The sequence below is a fragment of the Pygocentrus nattereri genome, chromosome 21 (genome assembly GCF_015220715.1).
Source record: "Pygocentrus nattereri isolate fPygNat1 chromosome 21, fPygNat1.pri, whole genome shotgun sequence".
NCBI classification, from domain to species: Eukaryota; Metazoa; Chordata; class Actinopteri; order Characiformes; family Serrasalmidae; genus Pygocentrus; species Pygocentrus nattereri.
In genome coordinates this window covers 13,318,527-13,339,725 of record NC_051231.1, presented here as the reverse complement: position 1 = coordinate 13,339,725, position 21,199 = coordinate 13,318,527, and the positions used below count along the sequence as shown (strand labels likewise).

Sequence of the window (21,199 nt, the reverse complement as noted above, 5' to 3'; positions counted from 1 at the left end):
GCAGGGAACTCTGGCCTTCAGTTCCCCACCCCTGGTCTAAAGACTTAGGACAGGATCAACATGGACAGGTAGGAGAGCTTAACTGGCCAGTATGGGCTTAAATTAATGGGCCCATCCTCTGAATTTTACTTGTACTTTAGTTCTGCTTCACTTTCAACATTTGTGCAGGTTTATGTACCAAAGTTTCATTTTTTATATGCCCATATTGCTTTCCAACCTCTTTTTATACCTTAACAGACTGTTTTTGCTACCGTGCCTTTAAGAGTGATATATATCAATGAGCTCTGTCCTGATTGGCTGCGCTGTATTGCGCCTCCTTCAAAAAGCTGTTTGGGCAGACCTCCTCATAAATTCAGTGTGAATGGGCAGGGCTGTACACTGCTTAGGTAGATATGTGTGGATGTGTTAATTTAGGTGACATCACAAAAACAGTAAACATTTTAAAATTTGAAAACTGTTTATACACTACATTAAAAACGTATTGCACATAAAAGTGGCATAATCTTAAGCATAATCTAGACCACTGCTAACCTACCATTAAAGAACCACTTTTGGTTCCTTAAAGAACCTTTCAAATGATTACATTTTAAAAGTTTTGAGAACCTCCACATAATGTAATATTCCTACACCAATTAAAGGTCCAAGAACCTCTCATGCAAACACAGAGAGAGCCATCCACTGAAGTGTACTTTATGAAACCAAAGGTGATTCTTCTTTGGCATCACTCCAGAACCTTTTTAGCACCCTTTTGTTTAAGAATATATGTGTGCAATTGTGTTCTCACCAATGGCATCTAGAACCCAGCCAACAGTGCCGTCTCCTCCACAGACCAAGATCCTGTATTTCTGAAGATTACGGAAGAAATGGAGCCTAAAATATAAAATATATGTAAAGTTACGGTCCACACTGCAGTGCCGTGCAAAAGTCAGAGACCCTTCATTTATTTCTTTCCAGCCAATAAAGCCATTATGCACAAGAAACTTAAAAAAAGAAAATCACAAAAAACTTACCAAATATACAACTTACAACCAGATCTAATATCAGATGTTTGAGTGTTGAGTGTTTCACCTTTATTACAGCTTCCAATCTTTTCAGGAGATCTCAAAGAATCTGCAGACACACCTCCACAGTTCAGTCTTAGAAGTTGGTTGAACATTTTCTGAATTAATCCAAACACATTCAGGTCTGGACTCTGGGGTGGTCAATACATTGTTCAGCTTCTTTGTTTGATGTGTCTGTCTCCTTTTCTCAGTGAGGCTTCTTGACAGCTACACATCCTTTCAGACCCATAGCGCTGAGTTGTCTTCTCACAGTGGAAGGATGGACAGAAACACCTGTGGATGTTTTCAGATCTGAAGCAGCTTGATTTTCTCCTCTATCTCAAAGATGAAAGCTTTAAGTGCTGTTTATCTGATGTGGACAGTTTTGGTGTCTACCAGGGCTTCTAAGTGGTTGTTAGGATTCACATTTACTCTGGAGCTTTTATATATATATATATATATATATATATATATATATATATATATATATATATATATATATATATATATATATATATATATATATAAATATATATATATATTTATTTATTTTTTTTTTGGAAATGTATTTTCACTTTGATTTTCTCCTTCCATATACAAATGGATTATCTTGTATCTAATTATCTCTGAAATATCTCCTAAAATTGATAGCTTGTACTTAATGGCTTAATGGCTGTTTTAACTGGAAATTAAATACATGAAGGGTGGTTAACTTATGTTTTTTCCATCTATTGAAAAAGTAGTACCCTGGATTTGGTCCTCCATTTGAGAGATTGTAGACTTGCCGTGGATTCAGGAGGTGCTGAAACTTCCTCAACACCCTACACGTAAGAGTACAATACAATCATGGGCCACTTTATCAGAAACTCTGTTGTCGCTTATGCTTACTGATGTGCAGTTAGAGACTGTAGCTCATCCGTTGATGCACAGTTGGTGTTGGATATTTTTGGGTGACTCTCAATTTGCAGTGACACTGATGTCTGTAAAAATCCCAGCAACACTGCTGTATCTGATACGCTCTTACCAGCACCACACACACTACCATGTCACTGTCACAGCTTTGCTGAGAATGACCCACCACCAAAAAATATCCAGACAAGAGTGATCCTGTCATCAGAAACTGACCAATAATGAATACTACATTACTACAATACACGACATTAACTGTACACTAAGCTATAAGGTAGGTGTGTCTAATAGTCTAGCCAGTTTGAGTGGATGTATAGGGTAGGTGTTTCTAATAATGTGGCCAGTAACTGGAAGCACAAGGTGGGTGTTTCTAGTAATGTGGCCAGTGTGTGGAAGCACAAGGTAGGTGTTTCTTATAAAGTGCCCAGTATGTGTGAGCAGAAGCTGGGTGTTTCTAATAAAGTGGCCAGTGAGTAGAAATACAAGGTAGGTGTTTCTAGTAACGTGGCCAGTGAGTGGAAACATCTCAGAGGGTCTAACCTCTCCCCTTGTTTCCCTCCACTTTTGGGGTTCATAAACACCAGCAGAGGGTTTATGCCTTGCACAGGGAATATCTACAAACAGAAAGAGAGAGAGATGAGTAGACTAAAGAAATATCTTGTCCAAAAGTCTACTTTACATGATTTCCCACATACCCCCAATTCAGCTGATCAGCTAAGACATTCTTGTTGTCCAAATTCTGCTTTTTTGTATAGAACTGGAGATGAGGCTAACATTGCCAATAAACACTGGAAGTCAGTTGTCTCCCAAACCTTTTCTGTAAACGCATGTCCAAAGATTCTCTCAAACCATATCTACATCTCATTTCAGGTTGCACGGACGAGTTGATGTAGTTTAGAACACATAAAACTCACTATGAACTATAAATATGAAAAAACTCTGAAAGAGTAGCTAAAACGGGTCGGCCATTTAATATAACCAGAATCACTTCTTTCCTGAGCACAGTTTAAAATTACTCTACCTTACATGCTGCAGCAGTCAAAGTGGAACAAAAAATTAGAATATGAAGCTGCCAACTTCGGCCTCGTCCTCAACAACATTCATTAAACTTGCTTTTTCACCATTTTAACCATTCCTTTAAATGGAGTAATCTATTGAGAATATACACTGTTGTCCAGTAGAGCATTTAGAGCTCCTACCTGTAGAAAGTGTCCATCGGGGGTAATGTTTACCAGGTCACTTTCCTCCAGGCAGTGTGAGCCACCATTCCTCTGCAGTAAGGACAGACAGCATGTATGAAAATAAATCTCTGCTCTGGCCACAAATGTTTTCTTTTGTAGCTACTGTTCATTACATCATTCATCCCTGTCTCATTAGTATTAGTCAGTCAGGAACACTCAAACCTTCAAACTCTTCAAACCTTGCGCTAACACTCAATCATGGGCACCTCTAAGAAGCTGGCTGAGAATGAAACTGAAAATGAAGCTAACTGATGCATATAAAGCAGGAGAGAGAGATCAGGTATTTCCAACTCATAATTTCCACTGTGCAAAATGTCAATAAGAAATGGCAGTTAAGGGGAACTGTGGAAGTCAAAGCAAGATTTTTAAGAGTTTAGCTGCACAGAAGTGGTGTAATGTTCTACTGTAAAGCACTGTTTGAACTGTTTGAACATAATCTATACAGAAAAGTCATCAGGAGGAAACCTTATCTGCAGGCTCAATGTCTGAAGCAAAATATGCCTGGAAATTGAGTCTGTTCGACAGTTTCTCATTAGGTTGAATGAATAAATGGCTCTAAATGTAGATATAGTGATATAAACTGAGTCTGTTCTACAGTTTCTCATTAGGTTGAATGAATAAATGGCTCTAAATGTAGATATAGTGATATAAACTGAGTCTGTTCTACAGTTATTATTAGGTTGAATGGGATTTTTCCTAATGTTCTGTGAAGCTTTTCCAAATTCACAACAGTAGCTATGCAAGAACACAACTGAGGGTGTAGAGGGTGGATAGGTGAGTTGATCAGTGGCCACTGGTCTGCGTTGGTTAGAAATGCTTTGAGATACCTTGCTTACTGAACATATTGTCCACGGTGGAAGGATATGATCTTTCAGAGGCCCACAGTCACAGTTAAATGACCCTATGGACACACATTCGTTGTGGCGCTGAAAATCAAAAGAGATATAAATATTTTGAGCAAGTAGCACTGCTGCTAGAAAGGTTGCAAGTGTTGTGTGACTAATTAAAATATGGTTGCACTCATAAAAACAAAATAATAATATTATTAGTAATATTAATCCTAATGAGTGGAATAGTTTGTCATTTTAATTGGGAAACAACCAGAAGCTGCATGTAAAAGATTAGAATTTTTATGCTCATTCTGATAAATGTAAAGACAATTAAAGCTGCACTATGTAAAAACTGTTTTGTTAAAACTGAAAGAAGTGTCATTGCTGAGTTAGGAGGAAAAAACAGGTTAAAATATGATGAGTGTGCGCTGCTGTGAGTCACCCGTAAAACCTGAAATAACTATTTAAAAGTCAGAGTATAGTAGAAATAGTAGAAGTAAAGAGGGCCAAAGCACAACCCACGCTACAAAATTTTTTTGCATATAGTTACACATTTCCACTAGAGAGGTCTACAAATCCTCAAAACTTAACAAAGTACAGGTTCTCCACAGTAATTCAGATTCCCCACATTGGGGGTTTTGTGTCTCACTGAGAGAGAGGAAACCTACAGTGCTGGCTGCGGCAAAATAGTTCACTTCCTACAGGTAAGGCTCAGGTTTATTTAACGTTTCTATTTTAATCAGCTAATTCTAAGAAATGACACAGGTTAAATGCATCAAAGTCAGTAGGCACAGCTTCCAAGTCTTTTTCAGCAGGCAAACAGTAAGATTCCAAATTATAGCTGACATTGTCAATCAGTAACCTTGAAGCAGTTGGACGGTCATATATCCAAAAGTTAAAAACCACACACTGTACATCCCGCTCACCGTCAGGTGGCACCACACACAGCGCTTCCCCGCCAGCGCCTTGATCTTTTTATGGCAGATCTCACACTTGCTGGAGTCACAGTCCGCACTGACCCAGTCATGCACTGCAATCTGAGATGCACAATATAAAATGTCACTCAGAAATAATGTATAAATATTCATTAGTGTTTATTTGGACACAATGGTTCAGGTTAAAACAACAAAACAATCAAATGTACACAGTTTTTTACTGCAAATGTAGGTTGTAGTTTGGTGTCTGAAGATTGCTTTCTGGGTTTTGTACAGGAGCTAATGAAGTAATGGAAGCTTATATCCTCCAATTACTACTGTGCTAAGTATGCACTGTGAGTAGACTGTTTCTCAAATATAAACAAAATGATTATTATTCAGCATTTCACGCTAAGTCCAATCAAACATAATGCAGTCTTTGTAATGATGCATGTTTATCACAATAACAAAATTTATCACAATAACAATACAATATGGTTACAATGCCCACCTCTACTGGTAGGCCTATTCTGTTATGGCAAGAAATGGCCATGACTGAATGACATACTGGGCCCTGATTCAGCGTTATTTAATACTTTGGTGCATTAATGCAGAAATTAGTTGATGAGCGCAGTTTTGTGAACAAAACCACATAATCAAATCTATTACAGATTGATTAACAACTACGTATGCTTTTAGGTCAGAGTGTATTTAGACATTCAGTTAACACCATGCTAACTGGTGGGGTATACACCGATCAGCAATAACATTAAGTACATGTACTTGTATCTACACTCTTTGCTCCACTGACCATACAGGAGCACTTTGTAGTTCTACAGTTACAGACTGTAGTCCATCTGATTCTTGACATACTTTGTTACCCTGTTCTTCAGTGGTCACCCCCACAGAGCAGGTATTATTTGGATGGTGGTTCATTCTCAGCACTGCAGTGACACTGACGTGGTGGTGCTGCGTTAGTGTGTGTTGCACTGGTGCGAGTGGATCAGACACAGCAATGCTGCCATTGTCTTTAACAGTCAGTGTCCACTCTATTAGACACCCCTTGTTGGTCCACTTTGTAGATGCAAAGTCAGAGATGATAGCTCACATGCTGTGAGTCCTCATCAGTGGTCACAGGACGCAGGACACTGTAGGATGGACACTGAGGTGTTCAAATACTTCAGCAGCACTGCTGTGTCTGATCCCCTCACCCCAGTGCAACACGCACTAATACACCACCACCACATCAGTGTCACTGAAGCGCTGAGAATGACCTACCACCCAAATAATACCTGGTCTGTGGTGGTCCTGTGGGGCTCCCATTGCTTTTTAGCTATATTAGCTTTGTAGCTCCAGTGTGAATTGCCGCTGATGAAAACATTTGTGTCCAGGAAAAGATCAATCACTGTAAAATGTGTTCTCTGTGACTCACCCCTAATTCATCTTTGGATTTGACGAACGTGGCAGTGCAGGGTGGAGGGTTTTTGTTGGCACAGTGGCTGTGAACAGTACATTTGCAAACTGAAAGGTACAGAAAAGAGAACAAAAAAAACAAACGCACACTTAATTAAAAAATCCTGCTTGCAATGATAATGTGGGTGTTACATTTAATATTTGCAATAAAACTGGCATAAAACTATGTGATCTCATCTGTCCTAAGCAAACTCAGCAATGCTGAAGGATGTAGACAGTTAGCCCACTAAATCAGCCCTCTGAGAGACGTGCAACAAGCCGTCCAGGACAAATTAGCACAGTAGTTCTAGTTTATCATTACTCATCCTAATCAAACCATTCATGGAAAGCAAGTCTGCATCTCTACTACATTTGAGAAACCATATCTGTGGTCTTGAATGGTTTGATTCAGTGAACGATTCAGGAAAGACATCTATGCATAATCAATGCCACAGAAAAGTGATTTTTCACTGAAATGGACGCATAAAGCTTACATAGATTATATTACAACCCATTTTGATTTTAGCAACAGGTATTGCCCTCTCAACACGAACTGAATGAAAAACACTTATGTTCCCTCTGGTGGCCAGACATGGAGCTGCAGTCTTACATAAGCACTGCTCATACAGGATGACTCTTTGTTGTTTACAATTAATGCAACCAATAGTAGAAAACAGTATATTTATGAATAATCAGTGGTCACTTTATTAAACACACTGCTCTGCAGCTGTACACATGCAGGTACTGTTAATATATCTGGCTACTGGTCAATGGCATGTCTTATTAAAAAAGAGATATTTTAATCAATTTTAATTTGGAGCAGTGCTGCATAGTAACAAGTAGCTCCTTGGATGTTAGCCCATTCTGTTATCATCTTATTTATTTTGATCAATTCTGGGATGTTTTTCGACAGGCTGTGTCCACGGTGAGGGGGTCCTATGAAATACCGCTGGCTTTCTGTAGGAGTTGACCAGTGTAGATGTCCCTAAGGTGGGCTAGTGTGGTACCAATGGCATGCTCTGCCCCCTCTTACCACCTGCTGCAGGACCTTTTTATTCTCTTCTGTGCAGCTGGCAAACCACACCATACAGCAGTAGCAGAGCAAATTGTATCACATTACACCACAAAATGCTTTTCTGAGCATGTTGTAAATATTGTCAGTGCTTAAAGAGCAAGAGCCTTAATATACCTGTTTTATTAGGGCAGTGCACTGCGTGAAACTAAAAGTCATAATGATTTTTGATAGTCTTTATTAATGTGGCATTACTGGGCCGTATTGCCCAGCCCTACTTACAGTATAGTTTTAGATAGTGTTTTTAGACACTACTGCTGGCGCATGGTGCCTGTTCCAAACACGTTAGCCAACCCCAGAAAAACTTTTTGGGCAATTTCACCATTTAATGAAAAATTATTTGTATAATGTCAGTGTATGAAATGTAAACAGAGTGATTGAGTGGTTTGGTGTGAAATGGTTCAGATTTCTTTTCAGTGTTGATGATAGGAACCAGGGGTCGCCATGACTACAACACAAATTTACACATTTTAATTACGATCCAAAACCCCCAGTAAACCTACACAAGTCTTTTGAATTTTATATGGAACCTTTGATGATGGGAAAATAGTGGAAAATCTGAAACAATTTTTCTTTGGGGATTATTTTACCTATTACAACCCATTTTGAGTTTGGCAACACATGCTGCCCTCTCAACAGAAACTAAATGGAAAACACTGAACGCACTGAAATAACTTTCAATTCCAGTGAAAAATCTGTAATAATAAGGGACTATTTTGCCTCACAACATCCTACATGTACCCCTCCACCACAGATATATAAAAAAAAGCTTTTTAAACCAAAATCTTCTCAAAACTATTTCAGACTTCGAGCAGTGTATTCATAATCATTTCATGTATATCTTTCTGTGAGGGAGCTTTTAGAGGTGGACGTCTGGTTCCTGTCACTGCCACTGTGAACAACTGTGTCTAGAACAGAGAATTTTATACCAAATCACTCTGAATGACTTTGTTTACAATGAAACTGTCAAAATATGCAGACATATTCCTCTTCAGTGTCATGACATATATACACATATATATATATATATATATATATATATATATATATATATATATATATATATATATATATATATATATATATATATATATATACACTCACACATATATAGTGCATATTGTGAAGAAGTCTTATGAATCATAAAATTATATTTGTTTCATATCGTGCACCCCTGTTTTTCCTAAAGCCTCAGTATCGTCTGAACTCACCGTTGCAGGACAGACCCTGTTTGCGGAGGCCCAGCAGCATGTTCTGACAGACGAAGCAGTATGTGGGCCTGTTGAAGTGTTTCATCCGCCAAACATGCTGACCATCTCTATCTGCCATCTAAGAAATACATAGTAAACTGTGTTAAAAGGCGAAATACAGTGAGGTCCAAACGTCTGAGTCTGAATTTTTTTCTTTCATTTAAACCTTAAAATAAACATTAGAAAACTTTAAAACAAAAAAAAACCTGTGCCAAGTGAAACTAAGAAGAAATACTAAAGACTATGCACTGTTTGTCTGTATTAATTTAAACAAATTAGTGAGATGGACCATGAAAAGCTTGTGGATTACATGCCAGCTAAAGTGCACACTGTCATTAAAGTATTTTAAATACAGGGTAGGCTGTCAGAACATATCTCATTTACATACTCATACCTATATTAGTCTTAAAAGAGCAGTGTCACGATTGGCCCCTCCTAGTCCTGTCCATGTGTTTGTGTTGTGTTTTAGTCTAATCCACTTTCTTTCTTTGTTTTGATCCCCAGTCCGGCCCCTTGTTTTGTAACCTCGCCCCTGATTGTTTCCACCTGTTTTCCGCCTGTCCCTCGTCATCCTTGTTATTTAAGCCCTGTGTTTGCCCCTTGTGGTTGCTGGTCTTTGTTTGATTTGTACATATGTGGGATGTATCGTTTGCTGTTTGTTATCCTAGCCTCTGTTGTAATTTGTTCTCTGTGTATAGTCTACATTGTAGTTTATTATGTCTTCACCCCGATCTGTTCATTTTGGCTATTTGAACCTGGACTGTTTCGACCACGACCCTGGATTTGCCCAAAATAAATCTCGCTTTACTCAGCACGTGCGTCCGCCTCATCGCTCCATGTCACAAACAGTAAAAAAAACAGCCTTAATTCTAGCAATTAAGAGGTTTTAAAATGGCAATTTAAAACTGAAGTACAACTTTTTTGGTAAATAAACTCATATGTAGGATACGGGCCCTTTAAAGCAAAAGGGGGGAATTCAAGCACATACTCCAAACTCTACTTTTCAATCTAATTATGCTGATAATATCATTTGTAATGCCAAATTTTTGCATTTTTGAAAAAGAAAACTCAAAACAGAAGCACTTTGACTAACGCCCTCAGACATTTGGACCCAGCTGACCAATACAATACAAAGCATCAGTAATAATCGTGTGAATAACATAAGTAGAGGTCTTGCCTGGAGTCCAAGCAGCACCAGGAGGGGTACATTGTTCATGCCACCCTGGATCCATTCCTCCTGAGTAACCGTACCATTGCTGTCTGCGTCTATGGCTGCCATCATCTCCTGAAGCGCCTGACCAAAGCAGACTTATTCTGTTTTATGAGCACTCAGAATACAACTGATTTTATTTTAAAAGCACCCACATTGCTGTTTATTTATGTCTTTATGGCTATACTTCTGTATACCGTCCTAGGCAAAAGTTTAAATGCTCCTGGTCAAATTACATGTTGTGTAGAAAAATATGTTAATACATCCTCCACATTCAAATATGGCATTTTTCTGCCCATTTCTATTGTTTATTTCTAAATGTCAATTTATTTGTTGAGCTTTATGTTTAGGAACAAATGGAATAGAAAATCTAAGATATAAATTTTGCACAGGCTATATTTGATGTTTTACGTGTTCAAATACAATGTATTATGATACTATGCAAAATGCTATGATAAAATCATACGCTATATGTTAAGATACATTACACTGTGATGTGTTTCGATGCAATACCATACATTACAATACGATTCAATATGATATGTTATAATATGATACACAATACTTTACAATGCAACATGGATGTTGTTATGGTACAGTCCAATACAATACAGTGGAATGCATGTGTCCTCTTTATCTGCCTGTAAAATGTTCTTTGGGTGCTGTGTATAACAACAGAAACACTTACTGGCTTGAGTTCTGACACGTCCCATCCCAGATATTCTGCAGCCCGCATCATCTGAGTGATGATCTTGTCAACTTCCTAATGAGCCAAATATTCAAAAGTAAACTGTACAGCACAGATCACTGAATACAGAAAAAATAATACAGAGGTGAAAAATAATAAAAACAATCTTACCGTGCTCTCAAGCAATCCATTTCCATTCTGGTCATAGAGCTTGAAGGTAACTGTGGGACAGAAAAAACAGTATATACTGTAAAATACTGTACTTTCATGATTGATATATGTAAATATGTTATTTATACAATGGCTGTGTGTTGAGTTATTTTCAGAGGACAGTAAAACTACAGTGCTATACAAGCTGTACACCGACTACTTTAAGTTATATGCAAGTTGCATTTCTACCGTCTTGTCCCATGAAAAGATATAATAAAATATTTGCAGAAATGTGAGGGGTGTACTCATAATGTGAGATACTATATATATATATATGTATATATATATATATATATATATATATATATATATATATATATATATAGTCAAATACATGCATATATGTATGTATGTATATACATACACACACACACACACACACACACTGTGTGTACTATGTATATATAAATATACTAAAGAGTAAACAGCATGTTCTGTACATATCATATCATATCATATCATATCATAACAAAACCTCTCCAAAATGGTAACTTTACAGTAGAAGGAAGAAACATACTTTTGATTAAAGTAAACGGAACCAGACATTTTGTCCAAGTAATTTTGGGCTACATATTTCAGTCCATTCATCATGAAATTTGCACACTATATAAAGGGCAATAGGCATTTTCAAGTTATGTCAAAAACTGAAAAATGACAGAAATGGAGATACAAGGTTTTGTTCCGACAGCAGCGATAGATAACACTTTCTTTTTTAAAAAGGTAGGTTATTCCATAATAAGGGTCCTTTTATATAAGCAAATTTAACAAAGTTTAGTTTATTTAACAAAGATGTTGAAAAAACTCTTAAAATAGCAAATGATAAACTTTTTTGCCAAAAAGTTTAGCTGTTTATGGAAGATAAACCATATGTCATTTTAAAATTGCTATCAAGATTGACTTTTGATAATGATGGTTCAGTGCGATTAGGACTCTTCCTGGCTTCGCCCACTCGCACACCTGCAAATGATTCTGGACTCGTTAACGGCCTCATATAAACTGCTTTGTTTGGTTTAGAGTTTGCGAAGTCTCTGTGTTTTCTAACCTGAGTCATTCTTAATGTGTTTTTTTTCTTATTTTTAATGTAGGTTAATGGAACATTTGTATTCCAAATTATTTAGTTATTATTGGGCTATACATTTCCAACTGACATAGTTAAATATATAAACTGACTGCTGCTCTGGGTTCTAGGTGCATTTCAGAACCTTATAATTATACATTTTCCACTAATAACTAAAATGCAACACTAGGCCTGTGTAAGCTGTGAGGTATTTGTCCGGCCATGCATGAGACTTTGTTTATTTCAGGATGTTAAATGAGCACTGACCGAGTACCGTTTTGTGTTATTGGACATGTGGGCAGTGTCAATAGATTAAACAAGGCTTAGGTGGTGTTAAAAGCAATATTGATGACATATCTGATCAATGTTGTCACAGCCAGTCATTAGGTCATTCAGGGTGGACCTACAGTGGGCCAGCACTCTAATTCACATTCCCTCAGATGTCCTCTGCGTCTGTCTATCATCTGTAGCCAGCATGCAGTAAACAACGCAGGAGAAAATCACCAGATATGTCATTTAACTACATATATGATTATTATGACTGAAAGGAGCCAAGACAGTTGTGTAAAAATAACCTAAAATCAAACACTGTTGCAACAGTTAGCACTACGCCAACTCAAGAGTGTCGATGATTGATGGTAAAATAGTGCTAATATATATATATATATATACATAAGCTAATACATAAATATATATACAGTACTGTCCTTCATGTACCTCTCCATCCGGACTATAAATAAAAAATAGGTTTTAGGCTAAAATGTATTCATAACCAGTTAATGTAATAACTTTCTGTGAGGGAGCTTTTAGAGGTTCCTATCAATATTGTTGTGAATACATCTAGTTTCTCTAGAACGAAACATTTCACACCAAACCACTCTGAATGACTCTAGAAAAAGTGCAGTGCCAATTTGGGGGTCTTTCTATCTCCATATGAACACATTTTCTGGGAATATCACACACAAGAGCGTCTAATGAATGCAATTTTGGTCGAATGATTAATAAAATCACAACAACTCTTTCAAATTAGACTCATTTAAAAGGAAGGGTAGAAAAAAGTACACTGACCTACAGTGACATAGCATTGATTTTATAAACTGAGTTCAGTGTGTGATGCACTATGTCAAGTGGTGTTAACACGACTGCATACACTGCACTGAAGATGAGATTAAAAGGCCCATATACAGCTTTTATGTTGTATTTTGTTTTTTCCCCTCAAAACCAGTAATATTTTTGCAGTTTTACACACCAAAAAAAGTTTTTACATGACCATCTCTCCATATCCCTTAGAATTAAACAGGCTGTTTTTGTTACTGTGCCCTTAAGACTAACATATGTGTTATATATAATAAGCTCAGTGCTGATTGGTTGCCCTGTATTGTGCCTTGTTCAAAAAGCAGTCTGGGCTGAAACACTCCTACATACTTTAGGATTGGTGAGCAGGGCTACACTGATCTTACAGATATATATTTTTAAATCAAATCAAACTCATCTCAAAAAGATGATAAAAATTCGGTTTTCTTTGATGGGGCCCTTCAAATCTCATCGTCATCATTTCTTACACTCAAGCTTGTCACGTGGTTTTCCATCCTCCAGCACAGAGAAGTAACATGATACAGCTTTGATGCAGACGCCACCTGTAATGGAAAAAAGACTCAAATAAGGACAAATGAATGGAATTTGATTAATAAAATAGTATTTTTGCATTTTAAGTCATGAAAGGTATGACAGCTAAACACAGCTAAACACAGCTAAACGTGTGTTTGAAGGTCTGACATGAATAATTCTTTCAAAGTGGTTCACAGTTAGAATTCAAAACATTTGGGATTTTGGAGTTTGCAGTGACCCTATAAATTATGTTTATTTTACTGAAGTAAATGACAGAAAATTCCTTTTTGTCACTACCAAAACAATCATAACAAAACTGAAACTTTATAAAATGTTGCTGTATTGACTGTTTTGATAGTGAATTTTTAACTAATTTTGAGCCCAAAACCGCAGCCAGTATGACTAGCAAACATGGCTTTGAACAGCCGTACACACATAAAATCATCATATTTTCATTAAAACACAAAAAAGTGCTTCATTAGTGATAAATCTTAATGTTCCACACTGAGTTTCAGACTTTGGGACACATTTACTTCAAAACAAGGGGATCAAACTGCTCATCATGAGGCCACGAGGGAGAGGAACGCAGCCTCCTACAGACTAAAACTTTGTACAGCATTTTTAAATGAAACTCATGAAAAAATCTAAATATTTCATTTTATAGAAAGAGATCTTTAAAAAAACTAAAACATTGCCATGGATGCAGGCTACAAAATGTGGGCAAATAAAGGGTTAACACACATTGCACAATTGTTCAGGGGGCAAAACATGAAATCATTTCAACAACTTAGACAACAGTTTGACCTGCCTGCTCACAACTTCTATAAGTTCCTACAACTACAACACTATCTCCAGAAACATGATGAATGGGAAAAGGTTTTGAGGTTAATAATATGGACATCAAGGAAAAATGGGAGTTGGAAGCAAATATTACAATAACAGATGATGAATGGGAAGAAACATTAATAGCAGGACATAAATTAACTAATAGACCCACATGAAGGGAATTTGAGTGGAAAGTAAAAATATATACACATATATTTTGGGTATATCCAAAAAGAAATTAGCCAAATTTTAGGAATCAGGTTCACATTAGATCCTGCACTGTGTATATTAGGTATGTTACCTGATAGTATGATTGATGAGGATTTGACATACTTATTGAGAGTCTTACTCTTAATAGCCAAAAAAATGATAACGGTGTGCTGGTTAAAACCTCAGCCTCCCAGCATATTGCAATGGAGAGAGGGGGTTAAAAAAGTTTTTATAATGGAGAAAATTACTGCAAGATTACAGCTAAGATCTGATAAATTTAGCAAAAGGTGGCTACCAATTAAGCTTCAAATGCATGAACTGTAATGACCTCCTTTTCTGTTTTTTTTTTTTTTTCATTTATTTTAGGTTGTTATGTTGTATTGCAGATGCATCTCGTACATAATAGAAGTTCTGTGTATTGTTATATGTGTCAAATAAAAACTCAGTTAAAAAATGAATTTAAAAAAATTAAAGTAAAATAACAAGCATTATTTTCTTTATGTGTGAATTTAGGGGATAGGGTTTGAAACAGACATGTCCCAAAAGAAAGTACCCTATAATTGAGGATTGTCTATATCGCCGCTGGAGCAAAACCTTGTATCTCCAAAATGATAAATTTACAGGAAAATGAAAAACATACTTTACTTTTAATGTCAATGGAACCAGACTTTCCTCCAAGTAATTTTGGGCCGTTTCTTTTTTGCTCATTCATCATGAAATTTACACACAATGTAAAAGGCAACAGGCATTTCAAATCATGTCAAAAACTAAAAAACAAAAATGGAGATACAAGGATTTGGTCCAACAGCAGTGATATAACGATATATTAGCTCAATTAATGCCTTGTGTTTAAATAAATGATAATATGGTCTCTGTAAATATCTAAAATCTGAATAATTCATTGTTTTTTAAGTAGCTTGGTTTACTATTTTGAAATGGGACCACAGATTGAAGTAATTCAGTTGTAAAAAAATGGTCTAATATAAAATATGGGAAAATAAATGAAGGGTGGTCTCTGAATCTGACATAGCAGTTCTAAATGACTAACCGTCTTTGGGGTGAGCACTCCGACCAGGAACGTGCTGTTCAGAACTTTGGAAATACTGATATAAACGCTGGGAGAGGTCAGCTGGGAAATCGTCCACTTCTAGGTAGGACTTGAGAAACAGAGAGAATCCCTCTGCATCAATACGCTAAAGAGGAGAGAAGGGTTTTTTGAGACTCATACATTTACGGCATTTTGCTGACGCTCTTATCCAGAGCGACTTATCATTTTACACATGTAGGCCAAGGTGGTGTTAGGAGTCTTGCCCAAGGACCCTCATTGGTATAGTGTAGGGTGCTTGCCCTGGTCGGGGATTGAACCCCAGTCTACAGCGTAGAAGGCAAAGGTGTTAACCACTACACTAACCAACCACTACATTAATTTCTATTAACATTTTGTGACTAATTGATGTCATACACAGATCTAAATCATTTGTTTCAGCTCCAGTGTGAACAAGAACTGAAAGAGCATTGTAATTTTTTTAATGTCATTTTAATCTACCCCAACATCTAATCCTGCCCTGCAGGAGAAGAGAGGGGAAAAGTGCTGCACACATAATAACCAAACACAGGACTGTATGGACTGAGCCTGGATTATCTCCAGAACTTTTACTGTACGCATCATATTTTTAATTTTCATTTAAATGAGGACAATATCACATTGCACTGTTGTTTCATGTCCTTTTAGCTGAAGGGCCCATATCATGCAAAACTGAATTTCACTCTCTTTTTTGGAATAATAAAGTTTTATGCATTTTCATGCAACATTGTAAATATTTCAGTACATACCATTTGTAAAAGTTCAAGATGCAAGAACAGTTTTCGCTGTTTTGTAATGTCACAAAAACTGACACATTTAGATATACTATTTAGATGATTTTATATTATTGCACCTACATATTACTGCACCCAACCCATTATGATGGTGGACTTTCTGGTTCAGCATGACAAGTCCCTCCAGGACCTGTACTCTTCCCGTGTCAGGAAAAGGACAGGGAAAATGACTGAGGACCCTTCACACGCATGGCTTAATCTGTTTGAACCCCCATCTGGCAGGTGCTACAGAACACCTGCTGCCAAAACATCCAGGCACAGGAACAGTTTCTTTCCACTAGCCATTAAGTTATTGAATGAATACTCACACAAGTCATCAGCCTAAACACCCCAAACACTACATACTCCTCATCTATTCAATAATACATATGTAATATCATATAATATTATGTAATATCCCCGCGACCCTGACGGAGAAGCGGCTTAGAAAATGGATGGATGGATGGATGGATTATGTAATATTTCGGCTCTTGTGCAATAATTAGCCATGCAATATTTTTAGTTTTTGTTAATAGTAATTGGGGGCAAGGAGGGGCACCCAGCTGGGTGAGCACGGTCCTCTCTGTGTGGAGTTTGCATGTTCTCCCTGTGTCTGCGAGGGTTTCCTCCAGGTTTTCCGGTTTTCTCCCACAGTCCAAAGACATGCAGTCAGGCCATTGGGACATGGTAAATTGCCCCTCGGTGTGAATGTGTGAGCGCATGTGTCTGTCTGTCTGTCTGTCTGTCTGTCTGCCCTGCGATGGACTGGTGACCTGTCCAGGATGACCTGTCCTGCCTTTCGCCCAATGACAGCTGGGATAGGCTTCAGCACCCCCCGCGACCCAGAAGGAGAAGCGGCTTAGAAGATAACTTAACTGAAGTGCCCCTGAGCAAGGCACCTAACCCCCTCCCAGGCACCATGGATAGGGCTGCCCACCAAACTGGACAAGTTTACCCATTACCTCCTAGTGTGTGTGTTCACTAGTGTGTATGTGATGTTTCACTGCATGGATGGGTAAACTGGGAGGTGGAATTTCCCCGCTGTGGGACTATTAAGGTTCACTTAAACAATTAATTGTGTGTTAGTTGTAAATCATGTCTATTGTCATGTTGCTAAGCACTATATAATGGCAATTGTACTGTTTATGAGCACTGTTACCCAGAGACAAGTTCCTTGTGTGTGTCAGCACACTTGGTCAATAAAACTGAATCAGATTCTGATTTTGATTAGCACTGAAGTCTTTCAAATGTCCTGCTTAATTATTAATGGTTATGAATACACTGCCTGATGCTCCTGACACTTTCATTTATTGCAAACATACATTTGATGAATACATTTGGAATATATATTTATATATTCATCATATTCTATAGAGCCATTTGTCTGAAGCGAACACGGAATGTAATTGTCAGTCTTACCTCACCAAACCTGTGATGGACCAGCTTTCCACCAGCATTGAAGTCTTTCATCACATCTTTCACCTTCATACTGCTGTCTATGAAAGTCAAAAGAGTGTGGCAACATATAAAATACAAATGCTTTCATGGCATCACATGTCCTCAAACTCTGATACTGAAGAAAAAAGGGCTGTTTTGAATTCGCCCTTTCTGTGATGTCACAGGAACCAGCTTAATTACATTCAGACTATAGCAGGAATAAGCAGTGTTTCACCTTTTGTACCTTTTGAGGCACAACAGAACAGAGCTCATTAACATACACTACATGGACAAAAGTATTGGGACACTTACACATTACACCTATGGGAGCTTTATGACATCCCATTCTAAATCCATAGGCATTAATATGGAGTTGGCCCCCTTTTGCAGCTATAACAGCTTACATTCTTCTGGGAAGCTTTCTTTAAGATTTTGGAGTGTGTCTGTGGAATTTCTGCCCATTCATCCAGAAGAGCATTTGTGAGGTCAGACATGTTGGATGAGAGGGCCTGGCTCACAATTTTCATTCTAGCTCATCCCAAAGGTGTTTGATGCATTAAGATTTCCTTTCACTGGAGGCCTAGGCCAACCCCTGAAAACACAACCCTATATCATTATCCCTCCTCCAACAAACTTACAGCTGGCACAATGCAGTCAGGCAAGTAACGGTCTCATGGCATTCACCAAACCCAGACTCGTCAGTCAGACTGCCAGATACAGAAGCGTGATTCGTCACTCCACAGAATGCGTTTTCACTGCACAAGTGTCTAGTGGCGTGGTGCTTTACACCTCCCATGTTTAAAGTCACTGAGCTCATCAGTATGACCCATTCTGTTGCCAGTGTTTGTCTATTGAGACTGCAAAGTTACAATATATTTCCAAAAGTATTTGCTCATTTACCTTCACACGCATATGAAATTGAGGGACATCCCATTCTTAATCCATAGGGCTTAATACGATGTCGGCCCACCCTTTGTAGCTATAACAGCTTCAACTCTTCTGGGAAGACTTTCCACAAGGTTTAGGGATGTGTTTATGGGCATTTTTGACCATTCTTCCAGAAGCGCATTTGTGAGGTCAGACACTGATGTTGCTCGAGAAGGCCTGTCTCGCATTCTCCACTGTAATTCATCCCAAAGGTGTTCTGTCAGGTTGAGGTCAGGACTCTGTGCAGGCCAGTCAAGTTCTTACATACCAAACTCTCTCATCCGTGTCTTTATGGACCTTGCATCGTGCACTGGTGCGCAGTCATGTTGGAACAGGAAGGGGCCGTCCCCAAACTGTTCCCACAAAGTTGGGAGCATCAGATTGTCGAAAATATTTTGGTTTGTTGAAGCATTAAGAGTTCCTTTCACTGGAACTTAGGAGCCAAGTCCAACTCCTGAAAACAACCCCACACTATAATCTCCACCAAACTTTACACGTGGCACAATGCAGTCAAATAAGCACCATTCTTTTGGCAACCACCAATCCCAGACTTGTCCATCGGATTGCCAGATGATTGGTCACTCCAGAGGACACGTCTCCACTGCTCTAGAATCCAGTGTTGGTGCCTTACACCACTGCATTCGACACTTTGCATTGCGCTTGGTGATGTAAGGCTTGAATGCAACTGTTCGGCCATGGAAACCCATTCCATGAAGCTCTTTATGCTGTTCTTGAGCTGATCTGAAGGCCATATGAAGTTTGGAGTTCTGTAGTGATTGACTCTGCAGAAAGTTGCCGACCTCTGCACACTATGCGCCTCAGCATCCGCTGACCCTGATATGTCATTTTGCGCGGCCTACCACTTCGTGGCTGAATTGCTGTCACTCCCAACTGCTTCCTGTTATAACACGACTGACAGTTGACTGTGGAATATTTGGTAGTGAGAAAATTTCACAACTGGATTTGTTGCACAAGTGGCATCCAATCACGGTACCATGCTGGAATTCACTGAGCTCCTGAGTGACCCATTCTTTCACTAATGTCTGTAGAAGCAGTCTGCAGGCCTAAGTGCTTGGTTTTGTGCACCTGTGGCCATGGAAGTGATTGGAACACCTGAATTTAAAGATTTGGATGGGTGAGTGAATACTTTTGCCAATATAGTGTATATCTAGTGTAGATCAGTCTTAATAGCACAATAACAAAAAACAGCCTGTTTAAATCTAAGGCACACAGACTGGTCAAGTGAAAATAAATTATAACAAATGTTATCAGTGAACCTCAGAGGGAAAAAAACAAGTATAACTGAAGGATGTGGGCCCTTTAAACAAGCAATCAATAAATGAGCCACTGAAAGCATGAATGATTGATCTCATTGACTGTACGATCTTTGGTTCAGATTATAATAAGAACTTACATTCCATATATTCCTGCAGCTGGATGAAGTCGACTGGACTTAATCCACTGGGATCTGCTACAGATATGGAGGCCATTTGTCACAGGTCGTTCACACACTGGCTGTGGTCAGAGAGGCAAACCTGCACGCACTGTATTTTTTCTCTCCACTCAAATTCTGTGGACCTACATAGAAAAAAAAATGCTTTTGCAAAGTGCATAAACAATTGCAGTAAAATACAGTAATTCCATGGACAGCAATGCTAAATGATCAAATCAAGAAACAACTTATAAGTGAGTTCCACAGATTTCTCTTCACAGTGGTGGTGATGGAAAACAGACGTCTGAAAAGTTTAACGCCCCACAAAAAGCTCCCTCTCAGAAAGTTATTACATGGAATGGTTTTGAATGCACTGTCTGATGCCTGAGACATTGTTTTAAACTCCATTAGTGGTGGAGGGATACATGCAGGACGTTGACTAACAAAGTAGTTCCTGAAAAATACTTATATGTTCAGCTTTTGCGCTACTTTACCATCATCAACATTCCATATAAAGCTCAGAAGACAAATGTATGTTCACTGGTGATATTGGATAGTAAATAAAATGGCTATATTCGTGTCGTAGTCATGGGGATCCCTGGTTCCTATCACCACCACTGAAAAGAAATTTTAACCATTTCACACCAAACCACTCTAAATGACCCTGTTTACATCTCAATGAGTTGTGCAGAAGTATTGAAAAAGAAAAAAACTGTCATTTCTCTTTAAACTGCACAACGGCTCATTGAAAAAACCCTATACAGCACTTATGTGCTCACAGGTCATGTCCATTTACAGAAGCTTCATCACCCAAGAAAAGGACACTACTGTGAAAACCTCTGATCTAGTATTTAATATAGTAAAGCATTTAAAATTCCTGAGCCTGCTCCTGCTTGAACATGTGAACAGCTGAACATCGTGATGCCACCTGCTTTCATATCCTTCTTCAGGCTGGTATAAGGGAGCTTATATCTGTTTGTTGGTCTTATTTGCATAGGCCTAATAAATAAATACCTACTTAGATAAATAC

At 38.1% G+C, this 21,199-nt stretch overlaps 1 protein-coding gene across 2 annotated transcripts in view; it reads right to left on the bottom strand.

Moving 5' to 3' along the window:
• The window catches only part of dgkab (diacylglycerol kinase, alpha b), a 93,274-nt gene that overhangs the window by 6,885 nt on the left and 65,190 nt on the right, over positions 1-21,199 (bottom strand). For both annotated transcript variants that reach the window (XM_017692735.2, XM_017692736.2), the window contains exons 2-16: positions 20,152-20,315; positions 17,793-17,869; positions 15,565-15,709; positions 13,436-13,510; positions 10,778-10,827; positions 10,607-10,681; positions 9,886-10,002; positions 8,670-8,787; positions 6,367-6,455; positions 4,947-5,057; positions 4,018-4,116; positions 3,149-3,220; positions 2,490-2,563; positions 1,787-1,861; positions 785-870 (exon numbers count right to left, since the gene is read on the bottom strand). In XM_017692735.2, coding sequence (XP_017548224.1) covers positions 785-870; positions 1,787-1,861; positions 2,490-2,563; positions 3,149-3,220; positions 4,018-4,116; positions 4,947-5,057; positions 6,367-6,455; positions 8,670-8,787; positions 9,886-10,002; positions 10,607-10,681; positions 10,778-10,827; positions 13,436-13,510; positions 15,565-15,709; positions 17,793-17,869; positions 20,152-20,227 — 1,339 coding nt within the window. In that variant the 5' untranslated portion in view covers positions 20,228-20,315. The remainder of the gene's footprint in view (positions 1-784; positions 871-1,786; positions 1,862-2,489; positions 2,564-3,148; positions 3,221-4,017; positions 4,117-4,946; positions 5,058-6,366; positions 6,456-8,669; positions 8,788-9,885; positions 10,003-10,606; positions 10,682-10,777; positions 10,828-13,435; positions 13,511-15,564; positions 15,710-17,792; positions 17,870-20,151; positions 20,316-21,199) is intronic.